Source organism: Oncorhynchus keta, chromosome 35 (assembly GCF_023373465.1).
Source record: "Oncorhynchus keta strain PuntledgeMale-10-30-2019 chromosome 35, Oket_V2, whole genome shotgun sequence".
In the NCBI taxonomy this organism is placed as follows: Eukaryota; Metazoa; Chordata; class Actinopteri; order Salmoniformes; family Salmonidae; genus Oncorhynchus; species Oncorhynchus keta.
Window position 1 is genome coordinate 6,702,800 of NC_068455.1, and position 19,829 is coordinate 6,722,628.

At 53.5% G+C, this 19,829-nt stretch overlaps 1 protein-coding gene across 6 annotated transcripts in view; it reads right to left on the reverse strand.

Moving 5' to 3' along the window:
* LOC127915780 (son of sevenless homolog 2-like) overlaps positions 1-19,829 on the reverse strand; it is a 92,068-nt gene that overhangs the window by 60,023 nt on the left and 12,216 nt on the right. For all 6 annotated transcript variants that reach the window (XM_052496217.1, XM_052496216.1, XM_052496215.1 and 3 more), the window contains exons 3-5: positions 9,969-10,226; positions 6,562-6,726; positions 615-821 (exon numbers count right to left, since the gene is read on the reverse strand). In XM_052496217.1, coding sequence (XP_052352177.1) covers positions 615-821; positions 6,562-6,726; positions 9,969-10,226 — 630 coding nt within the window. The remainder of the gene's footprint in view (positions 1-614; positions 822-6,561; positions 6,727-9,968; positions 10,227-19,829) is intronic.

A 19,829-nucleotide genomic window follows, 5' to 3' on the forward strand; every position in this document is an offset into this window, starting at 1 on the left:
TCCACCCGAGGTGTCTATTATCTGTTACACTGTTTCCACCCGAGGTGTCTATTATCTGTTAAACTGTTTCCACCTGAGGTGTCTATTATCTGTTACACTGTTTCCACCCGAGGTGTCTATTATCTGTTACACTGTTTCCACCCGAGGTGTCTATTATCTGTTACACTGTTTCCACCTGAGGTGTCTATTATCTGTTACACTGTTTCCACCGAGGTGTCTATTATCTGTTACACTGTTTCCACCGAGGTGTCTATTATCTGTTACACTGTTTCCACCCGAGTGTCTATTATCTGTTACACTGTTTCCACCAGAGGTGTCTATTATCTGTTACACTGTTTCCACCAGAGGTGTCTATTATCTGTTACACTGTTTCCACCCGAGGTGTCTATTATCTGTTACACTGTTTCCACCCGAGGTGTCTATTATCTGTTACACTGTTTCCACCCGAGGTGTCTATTACCTGTTACACTGTTTCCACCTGAGGTGTCTATTATCTGTTAAACTGTTTCCACCTGAGGTGTCTATTATCTGTTACACTGTTTCCACCCGAGGTGTCTATTACCTGTTACACTGTTTCCACCAGAGGTGTCTATAAGCTGTTACACTGTTTTCACCTGAGGCGTGAAGATCTTGTTGTTGAACAGGAAGTGATGTCGGAACACCTTGATGATGAGGTCAAGCTCCCGCAGGTACTGGCGCTCCTCTGCAATCTCCAAGCGCACCAGGTCATCGTAGGTCAGCTCCCCCGACGACGACGGCTCCTCCGTACACTGAGACACCAGACCGATGTCCTCGTCCTGGTCAAACATGTCCATTAGGACCTGCAACAGAGACATCAGGTCAGACGTGTCCATTAGGACCTGCAACAGAGACATCAGGTCAGACGTGTCCATTAGGACCTGCAACAGAGACATCAGGTCAGACATGTCCATTAGGACCTGCAACAGAGACATCAGGTCAGACATGTCCATTAGGACCTGCAACAGAGACATCAGGTCAGACATGTCCAACACCTGGGACGGACACAGAGACATCAGGTCAGACATGTCCATTAGGACCTGCAACAGAGACATCAGGTCAGACATGTCCATTAGGACCTGCAACAGAGACATCAGGTCAGACATGTCCAACACCTGGGACGGACACAGAGACATCAGGTCAGACATGTCCATTAGGACCTGCAACAGAGACATCAGGTCAGACATGTCCATTAGGACCTGCAACAGAGACATCAGGTCAGACATGTCCAACACCTGGGACGGACACAGAGACATCAGGTCAGACATGTCCATTAGGACCTGCAACAGAGACATCAGGTCAGACATGTCCATTAGGACCTGCAACAGAGACATCAGGTCAGACATGTCCATTAGGACCTGCAACAGAGACATCAGGTCAGACATGTCCAACACCTGGGACGGACACAGAGACATCAGGTCAGACATGTCCATTAGGACCTGCAACAGAGACATTAGGTCAGACATGTCCATTAGGACCTGCAACAGAGACATAACGTCAGACGTGTCCATTAGGACCTGCAACAGAGACATAACGTCAGAGACGTGTCCATTAGGACCTGCAACAGAGACATAACGTCAGACGTGTCCATTAGGACCTGCAACAGAGACATCAGGTCAGACATGTCCATTAGGACCTGCAACAGAGACATCAGGTCAGACGTGTCCATTAGGACCTGCAACAGAGACATCAGGTCAGACGTGTCCATTAGGACCTGCAACAGAGACATCAGGTCAGACATGTCCATTAGGACCTGCAACAGAGACATCAGGTCAGACATGTCCATTAGGACCTGCAACAGAGACATCAGGTCAGACATGTCCATTAGGACCTGCAACAGAGACATCAGGTCAGACGTGTCCATTAGGACCTGCAACAGAGACATCAGGTCAGACATGTCCATTAGGACCTGCAACAGAGACATCAGGTCAGACATGTCCATTAGGACCTGCAACAGAGACATCAGGTCAGACATGTCCATTAGGACCTGCAACAGAGACATCAGGTCAGACATGTCCAACACCTGGGACGGACACAGAGACATCAGGTCAGACGTGTCCATTAGGACCTGCAACAGAGACATCAGGTCAGACATGTCCATTAGGACCTGCAACAGAGACATCAGGTCAGACGTGTCCATTAGGACCTGCAACAGAGACATCAGGTCAGACGTGTCCATTAGGACCTGCAACAGAGACATCAGGTCAGACGTGTCCATTAGGACCTGCAACAGAGACATCAGGTCAGACGTGTCCATTAGGACCTGCAACAGAGACATCAGGTCAGACGTGTCCATTAGGACCTGCAACAGAGACATCAGGTCAGACGTGTCCATTAGGACCTGCAACAGAGACATCAGGTCAGACATGTCCAACACCTGGGACGGACACAGAGACATCAGGTCAGACATGTCCAACACCTGGGACGGACACAGAGACATCAGGTCAGACATGTCCATTAGGACCTGCAACAGAGACATCAGGTCAGACATGTCCAACACCTGGGACGGACACAGAGACATCAGGTCAGACATGTCCAACACCTGGGACGGAAACAGAGACATCAGGTCAGACGTGTCCATTAGGACCTGCAACAGAGACATCAGGTCAGACATGTCCAACACCTGGGACGGACACAGAGACATCAGGTCAGACGTGTCCATTAGGACCTGCAACAGAGACATCAGGTCAGACATGTCCAACACCTGGGACGGACACAGAGACATCAGGTCAGACGTGTCCATTAGGACCTGCAACAGAGACATCAGGTCAGACATGTCCATTAGGACCTGCAACAGAGACATCAGGTCAGACGTGTCCAACACCTGGGACGGACACAGAGACATCAGGTCAGACGTGTCCATTAGGACCTGCAACAGAGACATCAGGTCAGACGTGTCCATTAGGACCTGCAACAGAGACATAACGTCAGACGTGTCCATTAGGACCTGCAACAGAGACATCAGGTCAGACGTGTCCAACACCTGGGACGGACACAGAGACATCAGGTCAGACATGTCCAACACCTGGGACGGACACAGAGACATCAGGTCAGACATGTCCAACACCTGGGACGGACACAGAGACATCAGGTCAGACATGTCCAACACCTGGGACAGACACAGAGACATCAGGTCAGACGTGTCCATTAGGACCTGCAACAGAGACATCAGGTCAGACGTGTCCATTAGGACCTGCAACAGAGACATCAGGTCAGACATGTCCATTAGGACCTGCAACAGAGACATCAGGTCAGACATGTCCATTAGGACCTGCAACAGAGACATCAGGTCAGACATGTCCAACACCTGGGACGGACACAGAGACATCAGGTCAGACGTGTCCAACACCTGGGACGGACACAGAGACATCAGGTCAGACATGTCCAACACCTGGGACGGACACAGAGACATCAGGTCAGACATGTCCAACACCTGGGACGGACACAGAGACATCAGGTCAGACATGTCCAACACCTGGGACGGACACAGAGACATCAGGTCAGACGTGTCCATTAGGACCTGCAACAGAGACATCAGGTCAGACATGTCCATTAGGACCTGCAACAGAGACATAACGTCAGACGTGTCCATTAGGACCTGCAACAGAGACATCAGGTCAGACGTGTCCAACACCTGGGACGGACACAGAGACATCAGGTCAGACATGTCCAACACCTGGGACGGACACAGAGACATCAGGTCAGACATGTCCAACACCTGGGACGGACACAGAGACATCAGGTCAGACGTGTCCATTAGGACCTGCAACAGAGACATCAGGTCAGACGTGTCCATTAGGACCTGCAACAGAGACATCAGGTCAGACGTGTCCATTAGGACCTGCAACAGAGACATCAGGTCAGACATGTCCATTAGGACCTGCAACAGAGACATCAGGTCAGACATGTCCAACACCTGGGACGGACACAGAGACAGGTTAGCAAGTCAACCAGGACCATAGAATATATCTACAGACTTTGGAGTGGATTGGCATTGAAGGTGAGCGAGAGATGCAAAAACACACACAGACAGCTACAGCTAGACGCAGACAGAGCCAGCTAGATGCAGAGACAGAGCCAGCTAGACGCAGACAGAGCCAGCCAGACGCAGACAGAGCCAGCCAGACGCAGAGACAGCTAGACGCAGAGACAGAGCCAGCCAGACGCAGAGACAGAGCCAGCTAGACGCAGAGACAGAGCCAGCTACGCAGAGACAGAGCCAGACGCAGAGACAGAGCCGAGCCAGACGCAGAGACAGAGCCAGCTAGACGCAGAGACAGAGCCAGCTAGACGCAGAGACAGAGCCAGCTAGACGCAGAGACAGAGCCAGCTAGACGCAGAGACAGAGCCAGCTAGACGCAGAGACAGAGCCAGCTAGATGCAGAGACAGAGCCAGCTAGACGCAGAGACAGAGCCAGCCAGACGCAGAGAGAGCCAGCCAGACGCAGAGACAGAGCCAGCTAGACGCAGAGACAGAGCCAGACGCAGACAGAGCCAGCCAGACGCAGAGACAGAGCCAGCTAGACGCAGAGACAGAGCCAGCTAGACGCAGAGACAGAGCCAGCCAGACGCAGAGACAGAGCCAGCTAGATGCAGAGACAGAGCCAGCTAGACGCAGAGACAGAGCCAGCTAGACGCAGAGACAGAGCCAGACGCAGACAGAGCCAGCCAGACGCAGAGACAGAGCCAGCTAGATGCAGAGACAGAGCCAGCTAGACGCAGAGACAGAGCCAGCCAGACGCAGAGACAGAGCCAGCTAGACGCAGAGACAGAGCCAGCTAGACGCAGAGACAGAGCCAGCTAGACGCAGAGACAGAGCCAGCTAGACGCAGAGACAGAGACAGAGCCAGCTAGACGCAGAGACAGAGCCAGCTAGACGCAGAGACAGAGCCAGCTAGACGCAGAGAGAGCCAGAGCCAGCTAGACGCAGAGACAGAGCCAGCTAGACGCAGACAGAGCCAGAGCCAGCTAGACGCAGAGACAGAGCCAGCTAGACGCAGACAGAGACAGAGCCAGCTAGACGCAGACAGAGACAGAGCCAGCCAGACGCAGAGCCAGCTCGACGCAGAGCCAGCTAGACGCAGAGACAGAGACAGCTAGACGCAGAGACAGAGCCAGCTAGAGACAGAGACAGCTAGAGACAGAGCCAGCTAGACGCAGAGACAGAGCCAGCTAGACGCAGAGACAGAGCCAGCTAGACGCAGACAGCTAGACACAGACAGCTAGACGCAGCCAGCTAGACAGAGCCAGCTAGACGCAGAGACAGAGCCAGCTAGACGCAGAGACAGAGCCAGCTAGACGCAGAGACAGAGCCAGCTAGACGCAGAGACAGAGCCAGCTAGACGCAGACAGAGACAGAGACAGCCAGACGCAGAGCCAGCTAGATGCAGAGCCAGAGCCAGCTCGACGCAGAGCCAGCTCGACGCAGAGCCAGAGCCAGCTCGACGCAGAGCCAGAGCCAGCTCGACGCAGAGCCAGCTAGATGCAGAGCCAGAGCCAGCTCGACGCAGAGCCAGCTCGACGCAGAGCTCAGTTGGTAGAGCATGGCGCTTGTAACGCCAGGGTAGTGGGTTCGATTCCCGGGACCACCCATACGTAGAATGTATGCACACATGACTGTAAGTCGCTTTGGATAAAAGCGTCTGCTAAATGGCATATATTATTATATTATTATAGAGCCAGAGCCAGCTCGACGCAGAGCCAGAGCCAGCTCGACGCAGAGCCAGAGCCAGCTCGACGCAGAGCCAGAGCCAGCTCGACGCAGAGCCAGAGCCAGCTCGACGCAGAGCCAGAGCCAGCTCGACGCAGAGCCAGAGCCAGCTCGACGCAGAGCCAGAGCCAGCTCGACGCAGAGCCAGAGCCAGCTCGACGCAGAGACAGAGTCAGCTCGACGCAGAGACAGAGTCAGCTAGACGCAGAGACAGAGTCAGCTAGACGCAGAGACAGAGTCAGCTAGACGCAGAGACAGAGTCAGCTCGACGCAGAGACAGAGTCAGCTCGACGCAGAGACAGAGTCAGCTCGACGCAGAGACAGAGTCAGCTCGACGCAGACACAGAGTCAGCTCGACGCAGACACAGAGTCAGCTCGACGCAGAGACAGAGTCAGCTCGACGCAGAGACAGAGTCAGCTCGACGCAGAGACAGTCAGCTCGACGCAGAGACAGTCAGCTCGACGCAGAGACAGTCAGCTCGACGCAGAGACAGTCAGCTCGACGCAGAGACAGAGCCAGCTAGACGCAGAGACAGAGTCAGCTAGACGCAGAGACAGAGCCAGCTAGAGCCAGAACCAGCTAGACGCAGAGCCAGAGCCAGCTAGACGCAGAGACAGAGCCAGCTAGACGCAGAGACAGAGCCAGCTAGAGCCAGAACCAGCTAGACGCAGAGACAGAGCCAGCTAGACGCAGAGACAGAGCCAGCTAGACGCAGACAGCTAGACGCAGACAGCTAGACGCAGACAGAGACAGCTAGACGCAGACAGAGACAGCTAGACGCAGACAGAGACAGCTAGACGCAGACAGACAGATGGTATGGTATGTTTCCTACCTTGTCTGCACACATGGACACCTTGATGTCTTGCTGGCTGATCTCATAGTGTCTGATGTTACCAACGTAGTTTCCTGCTAGCTTCAGGATGTCAGCTGATATGTACTCTAGAACCGCCACGATGTAGAGGCAGACGTGGTAGTCTATCTTATAACCCAGCACCTCCTGTTGACGGGACAAACAGAGAGGGGAGGTTTAGAGGGAGAGGAAAGAGGAGGTTTAGAGGAGAGAGAGAGGGGGTTTAGAGGCAGACGTGGTAGTCTATCTTATAACCCAGCACCTCCTGTTGACGGGACAAACAGCAGGGGGTTAGAGGCAGACGTGGTAGTCTATCTTATAACCCAGCACCTCCTGTTGATGGGACAAACAGAGAGGGGGTTTAGAGGCAGACGTGGTAGTCTATCTTATAACCCAGCACCTCCTGTTGACGGGACAAACAGAGAGGGGAGGTTTAGAGGGAGAGAGAGGGGGTTTAGAGGGAGAGAGAGGGGGTTTAGAGGCAGACGTGGTAGTCTATCTTATAACCCAGCACCTCCTGTTGACGGGACAAACAGCGGGGGGGTTAGAGGGAGAGGAGAGAGGGGGTTTAGAGGGAGAGGAGAGGTTTAGAGGGAGAGAGATAGGGGGTTTAGAGGGAGAGAGAGAGGGGGGGTTTAGAGGGAGAGAGAGAGAGGGGTTTAGAGGTAGTGATGAGAGGTTTAGAGGAGAGAGAGAGAGAGGGGTTTAGAGGAGAGAGAGAGAGAGGGGGGTTTAGAGGGAGAGAGAGAGGGGGTTTAGAGGGAGAGAGAGAGGGGTTTAGAGGGAGAGAGAGAGAGAGGGGTTTAGAGGGAGAGAGAGGGGGGGTTTAGAGGGAGAGAGAGAGAGGGGTTTAGAGGGAGAGAGAGAGAGGGGGTTTAGAGGGAGAGAGAGAGGGGGTTTAGAGGGAGAGAGAGAGAGGGGGTTTAGAGGGAGAGAGAGAGGGGGTTTAGAGGGAGAGAGGAGAGGAGGTTTAGAGGGAGAGAGATAGGGGGTTTAGAGGGAGAGAGAGAGGGGGTTTAGAGGGAGAGAGAGAGGGTTTAGAGGGAGAGAGAGAGGGGGTTTAGAGGGAGAGAGAGAGAGGGTTTAGAGGAGAGAGAGAGGGGGTTTAGAGGGAGAGAGAGAGGGTTTAGAGGGAGAGAGGGGGTTTAGAGGGAGAGAGGGGGTTTAGAGGAGAGAGAGGGGGTTTAGAGGGAGAGAGAGGGGGGGTTTAGAGGGAGAGAGAGGGGGTTTAGAGGGAGAGAGAGAGGAGGTTTAGAGGGAGAGGAGGTTTAGAGGAGAGAGAGGAGAGGGGTTTAGAGGGAGAGAGAGAGAGGGGGTTTAGAGAGAGAGAGGGGTTTAGAGGTATGGGGGAGAGAGAGAGAGAGGGTTTAGAGGTATGGGGGAGAGAGAGAGAGGGTTTAGAGGTATGGGGGAGAGAGAGAGAGAGGGTTTAGAGGTATGGGGGAGAGAGAGAGAGAGGTTTAGAGGTATGGGGAGAGAGAGAGAGAGGGTTTAGAGGTATGGGGAGAGAGAGAGAGAGGGTTTAGAGGTATGGGGGAGAGAGAGAGAGAGGGTTTAGAGGTATGGGGGAGAGAGAGAGAGGGGGGTTTAGAGGTATGGGGGAGAGAGAGAGAGAGGGTTTAGAGGTATGGGGGAGAGAGAGAGAGAGGGTTTAGAGGTATGGGGAGAGAGAGAGAGAGGGTTTAGAGGTATGGGGGAGAGAGAGAGAGGGGTTTAGAGGTATGGGGAGAGAGAGAGAGGGTTTAGAGGTATGGGGGAGAGAGAGAGAGAGGGTTTAGAGGTATGGGGAGAGAGAGAGAGAGGGTTTAGAGGTATGGGGGGAGAGAGAGAGAGAGGGTTTAGAGGTATGGGGGAGAGAGAGAGAGAGGGTTTAGAGGTATGGGGAGAGAGAGAGAGGGTTTAGAGGTATGGGGAGAGAGAGAGAGAGGGTTTAGAGGTATAGGGGGAGAGAGAGAGAGAGGGTTTAGAGGTATGGGGAGAGAGAGAGAGAGGGTTTAGAGGTATGGGGAGAGAGAGAGAGAGGGTTTAGAGGTATGGGGGAGAGAGAGAGAGAGGGTTTAGAGGTATGGGGGAGAGAGAGAGAGAGTTTAGAGGTATGGGGAGAGAGAGAGAGAGGGTTTAGAGGTATGGGGAGAGAGAGAGAGGGTTTAGAGGTATGGGGGAGAGAGAGAGAGAGGGTTTAGAGGTATGGGGGAGAGAGAGAGAGAGGGTTTAGAGGTATGGGGAGAGAGAGAGAGGGGTTTAGAGGTATGGTGGAGAGAGAGAGGGGGTTTAGAGGCATGGTGGAGAGAGAGGGGGTTTAGAGGCATGGTGGAGAGAGAGAGAGGGTTTAGAGGTATGGGGGGAGAGAGAGAGAGAGGGGTTTAGAGGTATGGGGGGAGAGAGAGAGAGAGAGGGTTTAGAGGTATGGGGAGAGAGAGAGAGAGAGGGTTTAGAGGTATGGGGAGAGAGAGAGAGAGAGAGGGTTTAGAGGTATGGGGAGAGAGAGAGAGAGAGGGTTTAGAGGTATGGGGAGAGAGAGAGAGAGAGGGTTTAGAGGGGTATGGGGAGAGAGAGAGAGAGAGAGGGTTTAGAGGTATGGGGAGAGAGAGAGAGAGAGGGTTTAGAGGTATGGGGAGAGAGAGAGAGAGAGGGTTTAGAGGTATGGGGAGAGAGAGAGAGAGAGGGTTTAGAGGTATGGGGGAGAGAGAGAGAGAGAGGGTTTAGAGGTATGGGGGAGAGAGAGAGAGAGGGTTTAGAGGCATGGGGAGAGAGAGAGAGAGAGGGTTTAGAGGTATGGGGGAGAGAGAGAGAGGGTTTAGAGGTATGGGGGAGAGAGAGAGAGGGTTTAGAGGTATGAGGGAGAGAGGGTTTAGAGGTATGAGGGAGAGAGAGGGTTTAGAGGTAGGAGGGAGAGAGAGGGTTTAGAGGTAGGAGGGAGAGAGAGGGTTTAGAGGCATGAGGAGAGAGAGGGTTTAGAGGTAAGGGAGAGAGAGAGGTTTAGAGGTAAGGGAGAGGAGGTTTAGAGGTAGGGGGAGAGGAGAGAGGGGTTTAGAGGTAGGGAGAGGAGAGGCGGTTTAGAGGTAGGGAGAGAGGGGTTTAGAGATAGGGAGAGAGGAGAGAGGGGGTTTAGAGGTAGGGGGAGAGGAGAGAGAGAGGGGGTTTAGAGGTAGGGGGAGAGGAGAGAGAGAGGGGTTTAGAGGTAGGGGAGAGGAGAGAGAGAGGGGGTTTAGAGGTAAGGGGAGAGAGGGGCTTTAGAGGTAGGGGAGAGGAGATAGGGGGTTTAGAGGTAGGGGGAGAGGAGAGAGGGGGTTTAGAGGTATGGGGAGATTTTCTGGAGCTCCTGAATGTCGTGTGATGCCAGTGCTACCAATGACTTATTTCTCATTTGGTGGGACTAAGACCTGTACCTTGAGTAGAGGGTGTATCTTATCCACAGGGAGCAGTAGGGGGTTCCTCCTCTTCCTCTTCTCGATGGCCGACTGGGCGTCAGCTATGGCCCATTTATCTATGGGGTGGGGGAAGGTCTTCTGGACACGCTCCTCCACGTCCTGTACAGAGCGCGGCTGGGCCACACACAGCATGTTGAGCAGCTGCAGGATCAGCTCTTCGATGTGCTCCAGAGCTCCCTCCTTGGCTGACAGGGTGGGATGCACCTGCAGCTGCACCTGGAAGAGGCACAGAGACGCAGAGGGACAAACGTCAGAGACGCAGAGGGACAAACGTCAGAGACGCAGAGGGACAAACGTCAGAGACGCAGAGGGACAAACGTCAGAGACGCAGAGGGACAAACGTCAGAGACGCAGAGGGACAAACGTCAGAGACGCAGAGGGACAAACGTCAGAGACGCAGAGGGACAAACGTCAGAGACGCAGAGGGACAAACGTCAGAGACGCAGAGGGACAAACGTCAGAGACGCAGAGGGACAAACGTCAGAGACGCAGAGGGACAAACGTCAGAGACGCAGAGGGACAAACGTCAGAGACGCAGAGGGACAAACGTCAGAGACGCAGAGGGACAAACGTCAGAGACGCAGAGGGACAAACGTCAGAGACGCAGAGGGACAAACGTCAGAGACGCAGAGGGACAAACGTCAGAGACGCAGAGGGACAAACGTCAGAGACACAGAGGGACAAACGTCAGAGACACAGAGGGACAAACGTCAGAGACACAGAGGGACAAACGTCAGAGACACAGAGGGACAAACGTCAGAGACACAGAGGGACAAACGTCAGAGACGCAGAGGGACAAACGTCAGAGACACAGAGGGACAAACGTCAGAGACACAGAGGGACAAACGTCAGAGACACAGAGGGACAAACGTCAGAGACACAGAGGGACAAACGTCAGAGACACAGAGGGACAAACGTCAGAGACACAGAGGGACAACGGGATCTAATTCTCTCGGAGGAGGAGGAGGACCAGAGCCCTAGGATCATGCCTCAGGACTACCTGGCCTGATGACTCCTTGCTGTCCCCAGTCCACCTGGCCGTGCTGCTGCTCCAGTTTCAACTGTTCTGCCTGCGGCTATGGAACCCTGACCTGTTCACCGGACGTGCTACCTGTCCCAGACTCTCTAGAGACAGCAGGAGCTGAAGAGATACTCTTAATGATTGGCTATGAAAAGCCAACTGACATTTACTCCTGAGGTGCTGACTTGCTGCACCCTCGACAACCACTGTGATTATTATTATTGGACCATGCTGGTCATTTATGAACATTTGAACATCTTGGCCATGTTCTGTTATAATCTCCACCCGGCACAGCCAGAAGAGGACTGGCCACCCCTCATAGCCTGGTTCCTCTCTAGGTTTCTTCCTAGGTTTTGGCCTTTCTAGGGAGTTTTTCCTAGCCACCGTGCTTCTACACCTGCATTGCTTGCTGTTTGGGGTTTTAGGCTGGGTTTCTGTACAGCACTTTGAGATATCAGCTGATGTACGAAGGACTTTATAAATACATTTGATTTGAGTTCCGTCATATAAAAAAAACATCCTTGTGATGTGAGGATTGTAAAGGCGTAGCCCCCCATCAGTTCCTGTTACATAACATGTCAGTGATTCAAGTCACTAGGCTACATCTCAGACACAACTCATGAAACTTCAACCTTGAGATGCCTAGAAGAGGGGCGTGTTTGTAGAACGGGGCCTAGAAGAGGGGGCGTGTTGATAGAAAGGGGCCTAGAAGAGGGCGTGTTGATAGAGAGGGGCCTAGAAGAGGGGCGTGTTTGTAGAGAGGGGCCTAGAAGAGGGACGTGTTTGTAGAGAGGGGCCTAGAAGAGGGGCGTGTTGGTAGAGAGGGGCCTAGAAGAGGGGCGTGTTGGTAGAAAGGGGCCTAGAAGAGGGGCGTGTTGGTAGAAAGGGGCCTAGAAGAGGGGCGTGTTGGTAGAAAGGGGCCTAGAAGAGGGGCGTGTTGGTAGAAAGGGGCCTAGAAGAGGGGCGTGTTGGTAGAAAGGGGCCTAGAAGAGGGGCGTGTTGGTAGAAAGGGGCCTAGAAGAGGGGCGTGTTGTAGAGAGGGGCCTAGAAGAGGGGCGTGTTGGTAGAAAGGGGCCTAGAAGAGGGGCGTGTTTGTAGAGGGGGCCTAGAAGAGGGGCGTGTTGGTAGAAAGGGGCCTAGAAGAGGGGCGTGTTGGTAGAGAGGGGCCTAGAAGAGGGGCGTGTTGGTAGAAAGGGGCCTAGAAGAGGGGCGTGTTGGTAGAGAGGGGCCTAGAAGAGGGGCGTGTTGGTAGAAAGGGGCCTAGAAGAGGGGCGTGTTGGTAGAAAGGGGCCTAGAAGAGGGCGTGTTGATAGAAAGGGGCCTAGAAGAGGGGCGTGTTGATAGAAAGGGGCCTAGAAGAGGGCGTGTTGATAGAAAGGGGCCTAGAAGAGGGCGTGTTGGTAGAAAGGGCCTAGAAGAGGGCGTGTTGATAGAAAGGGGCCTAGAAGAGGGGCGTGTTGGTAGAGAGGGGCCTAGAAGAGGGCGTGTTGGTAGAAAGGGGCCTAGAAGAGGGGCGTGTTGGTAGAAAGGGGCCTAGAAGAGGGGCGTGTTTGTAGAGGGCCTAGAAGAGGGCGTGTTTGTAGAGAGGGCCTAGAAGAGGGCGTGTTGGTAGAAAGGGCCTAGAAGAGGGCGTGTTGGTAGAAAGGGGCCTAGAAGAGGGCGTGTTTGTAGAGGGGCCTAGAAGAGGGCGTGTTTGTAGAAGGGGCCTAGAAGAGGGGCGTGTTTGTAGAGAGGGAGCCTAGAAGAGGGCGTGTTGGTAGAGAGGGGCCTAGAAGAGGGGCGTGTTTGTAGAGAGGGGCCTAGAAGAGGGGCGTGTTTGTAGAGAGGGGCCTAGAAGAGGGGCGTGTTTGTAGAGAGGGGCCTAGAAGAGGGGCGTGTTTGTAGAGAGGGGCCTAGAAGAGGGGCGTGTTTGTAGAGAGGGGCCTAGAAGAGGGGCGTGTTTGTAGAGAGGGGCCTAGAAGAGGGGCGTGTTTGTAGAGAGGGGCCTAGAAGAGGGTGTGTTGTAGAGAGGGGCCTAGAAGAGGGGCGTGTTGGTAGAGAGGGGCCTAGAAGAGGGGCGTGTTTGTAGAGAGGGGCCTAGAAGAGGGGCGTGTTTGTAGAGAGGGGCCTAGAAGAGGCGCGTGTTGGTAGAGAGGGGCCTAGAAGAGGGGCGTGTTGGTAGAAAGGGGCCTAGAAGAGGGGTGTGTTGGTAGAAAGGGACCTAGAAGAGGGGTGTGTTGGTAGAAAGGGACCTAGAAGAGGGGTGTGTTGTAGAGAGGGGCCTAGAAGAGGGGTGTGTTGTAGAGAGGGCCTAGAAGAGGGGTGTGTTGTAGAGAGGGGCCTAGAAGAGGGGTGTGTTGGTAGAAAGGGACCTAGAAGAGGGGTGTGTTGTAGAGAGGGGCCTAGAAGAGGCGTGTGTTGGTAGAGAGGGGCCTAGAAGAGGGGCGTGTTGGTAGAGAGGTGCCTAGAAGAGGGGCGTGTTTGTAGAGAGGTGCCTAGAAGAGGGGCGTGTTTGTAGAGAGGTGCCTAGAAGAGGGGCGTGTTTGTAGAGAGGTGCCTAGAAGAGGGGCGTGTTTGTAGAGAGGGGCCTAGAAGAGGGGCGTGTTTGTAGAGAGGGGCCTAGAAGAGGGGCGTGTTTGTAGAGAGGGGCCTAGAAGAGGGGCGTGTTGGTAGAGAGGGGCCTAGAAGAGGGGCGTGTTGGTAGAAAGGGGCCTAAGAAGAGGGTGTGTTGTAGAGAGGGGCCTAGAAGAGGGGTGTGTTTTAGAGAGGGGCCTAGAAGAGGGCGTGTTTGTAGAGGGGGCCTAGAAGAGGGGTGTGTTTTAGAGAGGGGCCTAGAAGAGGGGTGTGTTGTAGAGAGGGCCTAGAAGAGGGGTGTTGTAGAGAGGGGCCTAGAAGAGGGGTGTGTTGTAGAGAGGGGCCTAGAAGAGGGGTGTGTTGTAGAGAGGGGCCTAGAAGAGGGGTGTGTTGTAGAGAGGGGCCTAGAAGAGGGGTGTGTTGGTAGAAAGGACCTAGAAGAGGGGCGTGTTGGTAGAAAGGGGCCTAGAAGAGGGGCGTGTTTGTAGAGAGGGGCCTAGAAGAGGGGTGTGTTTGTAGAGCGGGGCCTATAAGAGGGGTGTATGTAGAGAGGGGCGTGTTTGTAGAGGGGGCCTAGAAGAGGGGCGTGTTTGTAGAGAGGGGCCTAGAAGAGGGGCGTGTTTGTAGAGAGGGGCCTAGAAGAGGGGTGTGTTGTAGAGAGGGGCCTAGAAGAGGGCGTGTTTGTAGAGAGGGGCCTAGAAGAGGGCGTGTTTGTAGAGAGGGGCGTGTTTGTAGAGAGGGGCCTAGAAGAGGGGCGTGTTTGTAGAGAGGGGCCTAGAAGAGGGGCGTGTTGTAGAGAGGGCCTAGAAGAGGGGTGTGTTGTAGAGAGGGGCCTAGAAGAGGGGTGTGTTTTAGAGAGGGCCTAGAAGAGGGGTGTGTTGTAGAGAGGGGCCTAGAAGAGGGGTGTGTTGTAGAGAGGGGCCTAGAAGAGGGGTGTGTTGTAGAGAGGGGCCTAGAAGAGGGGTGTGTTGTAGAGAGGGGCCTAGAAGAGGGGTGTGTTGGTAGAAAGGGGCCTAGAAGAGGGGCGTGTTGGTAGAAAGGGGCCTAGAAGAGGGGCGTGTTGGTAGAAAGGGGCCTAGAAGAGGGGTGTGTTGTAGAGAGGGGCCTAGAAGAGGGGTGTGTTGTAGAGAGGGGCCTAGAAGAGGGGTGTGTTGTAGAGAGGGGCCTAGAAGAGGGGTGTGTTGGTAGAAAGGGGCCTAGAAGAGGGGTGTGTTGTAGAGAGGGGCCTAGAAGAGGGGCGTGTTGGTAGAAAGGGGCCTAGAAGAGGGGCGTGTTGGTAGAAAGGGGCCTAGAAGAGGGGCGTGTTGGTAGAAAGGACCTAGAAGAGGGGCGTGTTGGTAGAAAGGGGCCTAGAAGAGGCGTGTGTTGTAGAGAGGGGCCTAGAAGAGGGGTGTGTTGTAGAGAGGGGCCTAGAAGAGGGGTGTGTTGTAGAGAGGGGCCTAGAAGAGGGGCGTGTTGGTAGAAAGGGGCCTAGAAGAGGGGTGTGTTGTAGAGAGGGGCCTAGAAGAGGGGCGTGTTGGTAGAAAGGGGCCTAGAAGAGGGGTGTGTTGTAGAGAGGGGCCTAGAAGAGGGGTGTGTTGTAGAGAGGGGCCTAGAAGAGGGGTGTGTTGTAGAGAGGGGCCTAGAAGAGGGTGTGTTGTAGAGGGGCCTAGAAGAGGGTGTGTTGTAGAGAGGGGCCTAGAAGAGGGGCGTGTTGGTAGAAAGGACCTAGAAGAGGGGCGTGTTGGTAGAAAGGGGCCTAGAAGAGGGGTGTGTTGTAGAGAGGGGCCTAGAAGAGGGGCGTGTTGGTAGAAAGGGGCCTAGAAGAGGGGCGTGTTGGTAGAAAGGGGCCTAGAAGAGGGGCGTGGTCTGCCAAGTGAATCTGTGGGTGGAAACAGACTCCATCTCAGTCTGGTCGTCAGGAGGTGGTGTGGCCTATCACTGGAATGCAGTCTACTCTGTACAGATACTATTATGGGACTGGCAGTGTGCTAAACTGCTGTGAAGAGAGGGAAAACAAGCACACGGCTGTGGTGTTCACATGGTACTGATGGAATTACCCTGCTAGTAAATAATAAATCCAGCTCTGATGACAAAACATGGCCCCCGGGCCCAGCACCAGGAATGTGTGGCTGATTGACCAACGCGGCACCATAGACTCTGCCGGTCTGGGTGATAGTGACAGACAGGGCTCTATTAGACTCTGCCGGTCTGGGTGATAGTGACAGACAGGGCTCTATTAGACTCTGCCGGTCTGGGTGATAGTGACAGACAGGGCTCTATTAGACTCTGCCGGTCTGGGTGATAGTGACAGACAGGGCTCTATTAGACTCTGCCGGTCTGGGTGATAGTGACAGACAGGGCTCTATTAGATTCTGCCGGTCTGGGTGATAGTGACAGACAGGGCTCTATTAGATTCTGCCGGTCTGGGTGATAGTGACAGACAGGGCTCTATTAGATTCTGCCGGTCTGGGTGATAGTGACAGACAGGGCTCTATTAGATTCTGCCGGTCTGGGTGATAGTGACAGACAGGGCTCTATTAGATTCTGCCTGTCTGGGTGATAGTGACAGACAGGGCTCTATTAGATTCTGCCGGTCTGGGTGATAGTGACAGACAGGGCTCTATTAGATTCTGCCGGTCTGGGTGATAGTGACAGACAGGGCTCTATTAGATTCTGCCCGTCTGGGTGATAGTGACAGACAGGGCTCTATTAGATTCTGCCGGTCTGGGTGATAGTGACAGACAGGGCTCTATTAGATTCTGCCGGTCTGGGTGATAGTGACAGACAGGGCTCTATTAGATTCTGCCGGTCTGGGTGATAGTGACAGACAGGGCTCTATTAGATTCTGCCGGTCTGGGTGATAGTGACAGACAGGGCTCTATTAGACTCTGCCGGTCTGGGTGATAGTGACAGACAGGGCTCTATTAGATTCTGCCGGTCTGGGTGATAGTGACAGACAGGGCTCTATTAGATTCTGCCGGTCTGGGTGATAGTGACAGACAGGGCTCTATTAGATTCTGCCGGTCTGGGTGATAGTGACAGACAGGGCTCTATTAGATTCTGCCCGTCTGGGTGATAGTGACAGACAGGGCTCTATTAGACTCTGCCCGTCTGGGTGATAGTGACAGACAGGGCTCTATTAGACTCTGCCGGTCTGGGTGATAGTGACAGACAGGGCTCTATTAGATTCTGCCGGTCTGGGTGATAGTGACAGACAGGGCTCTATTAGATTCTGCCGGTCTGGGTGATAGTGACAGACAGGGCTCTATTAGATTCTGCCCGTCTGGGTGATAGTGACAGACAGGGCTCTATTAGACTCTGCCGGTCTGGGTGATAGTGACAGACAGGGCTCTATTAGATTCTGCCCGTCTGGGTGATAGTGACAGACAGGGCTCTATTAGATTCTGCCCGTCTGGGTGATAGTGACAGACAGGGCTCTATTAGATTCTGCCCGTCTGGGTGATAGTGACAGACAGGGCTCTATTAGATTCTGCCGGTCTGGGTGATAGTGACAGACAGGGCTCTATTAGATTCTGCCGGTCTGGGTGATAGTGACAGACAGGGCTCTATTAGATTCTGCCGGTCTGGGTGATAGTGACAGACAGGGCTCTATTAGATTCTGCCTCTGGGTGATAGTGACAGACAGGGCTGACTCTGCCGGTCTGGGTGATAGTGACAGACAGGGCTCTATTAGATTCTGCCTGTCTGGGTGATAGTGACAGACAGGGCTCTATTAGACTCTGCCCGTCTGGGTGATAGTGACAGACAGGGCTCTATTAGACTCTGCCGGTCTGGGTGATAGTGACAGACAGGGCTCTATTAGATTCTGCCTGTCTGGGTGATAGTGACAGACAGGGCTCTATTAGACTCTGCCCGTCTGGGTGATAGTGACAGACAGGGCTCTATTAGATTCTGCCGGTCTGGGTGATAGTGACAGACAGGATTCTATTAGATTCTGCTGGTCTGGGTGATAGTGACAGACAGGGCTCTATTAGACTCTGCCCGTCTGGGTGATAGTGACAGACAGGGCTCTATTAGATTCTGCCGGTCTGGGTGATAGTGACAGACAGGGCTCTATTAGATTCTGCCGGTCTGGGTGATAGTGACAGACAGGGCTCTATTAGATTCTGCCTGTCTGGGTGATAGTGACAGACAGGGCTCTATTAGACTCTGCCCGTCTGGGTGATAGTGACAGACAGGGCTCTCTGCCCGTCTGGGTGATAGTGACAGACAGGGCTCTATTAGATTCTGCCGGTCTGGGTGATAGTGACAGACAGGGCTCTATTAGATTCTGCCGGTCTGGGTGATAGTGACAGACAGGGCTCTATTAGATTCTGCCTGTCTGGGTGATAGTGACAGACAGGGCTCTATTAGACTCTGCCCGTCTGGGTGATAGTGACAGACAGGGCTCTATTAGATTCTGCCGGTCTGGGTGATAGTGACAGACAGGGCTCTATTAGATTCTGCCGGTCTGGGTGATAGTGACAGACAGGGCTCTATTAGATTCTGCCCGTCTGGGTGATAGTGACAGACGGGGCTCTATTAGATTCTGCCCGTCTGGGTGATAGTGACAGACAGGGCTCTATTAGATTCTGCCCGTCTGGGTGATAGTGACAGACAGGGCTCTATTAGATTCTGCCCGTCTGGGTGATAGTGACAGACAGGGCTCTATTAGATTCTGCCCGTCTGGGTGATAGTGACAGACAGGGCTCTATTAGATTCTGCCGGTCTGGGTGATAGTGACAGACAGGGCTCTATTAGATTCTGCCCGTCTGGGTGATAGTGACAGACAGGGCTCTATTAGATTCTGCCCGTCTGGGTGATAGTGACAGACAGGATTCTATTAGATTCTGCTGGTCTGGGTGATAGTGACAGACGGGGCTCTATTAGATTCTGCCGGTCTGGGTGATAGTGACAGACAGGGCTCTATTAGACTCTGCCGGTCTGGGTGATAGTGACAGACAGGGCTCTATTAGATTCTGCCCGTCTGGGTGATAGTGACAGACAGGGCTCTATTCGATTCTGCCGGTCTGGGTGATAGTGACAGACAGGGCTCTATTCGATTCTGCCGGTCTGGGTGATAGTGACAGACAGGGCTCTATTAGATTCTGCCCATCCGGGTGATAAAAAAAACATGAATTAGATTCTATTAGATTCTGCCCGTCTGGGTGATAGTGACAGACAGGGCTCTATTAGATTCTGCCCGTCTGGGTGATAGTGACAGACAGGGCTCTATTAGATTCTGCCCGTCTGGGTGATAGTGACAGACAGGGCTCTATTAGATTCTGCCGGTCTGGGTGATAGTGACAGACGGGGCTCTATTAGACTCTGCCCGTCTGGGTGATAGTGACAGACAGGGCTCTATTAGATTCTGCCCGTCTGGGTGATAGTGACAGACAGGGCTCTATTAGATTCTGCCGGTCTGGGTGATAGTGACAGACAGGGCTCTATTAGATTCTGCCGGTCTGGGTGATAGTGACAGACGGGGCTCTATTAGACTCTGCTGGTCTGGGTGATAGTGACAGACAGGGCTCTATTAGATTCTGCCGGTCTGGGTGATAGTGACAGACAGGGCTCTATTAGATTCTGCCGGTCTGGGTGATAGTGACAGACAGGGCTCTATTAGATTCTGCCGGTCTGGGTGATAGTGACAGACAGGGCTCTATTAGATTCTGCCCGTCTGGGTGATAGTGACAGACAGGGCTCTATTAGATTCTGCCAGTCTGGGTGATAGTGACAGACAAGGCTCTATTAGATTCTGCCGGTCTGGGTGATAGTGACAGACAGGGCTCTATTAGATTCTGCCCGTCTGGGTGATAGTGACAGACAGGGCTCTATTAGATTCTGCCCGTCCGGGTGATAAAAAAAACATGAATTAGATTCTATTAGATTCTGCCCGTCTGGGTGATAGTGACAGACAGGGCTCTATTCGATTCTGCCGGTCTGGGTGATAGTGACAGACAGGGCTCTATTCGATTCTGCCGGTCTGGGTGATAGTGACAGACAGGGCTCTATTAGATTCTGCCCATCCGGGTGATAAAAAAAACATGAATTAGATTCTATTAGATTCTGCCCGTCTGGGTGATAGTGACAGACAGGGCTCTATTAGATTCTGCCCCTCTGGGTGATAGTGACAGACAGGGCTCTATTAGATTCTGCCGGTCTGGGTGATAGTGACAGACAGGGCTCTATTAGACTCTGCCCGTCTGGGTGATAGTGACAGACGGGGCTCTATTAGATTCTGCCGGTCTGGGTGATAGTGA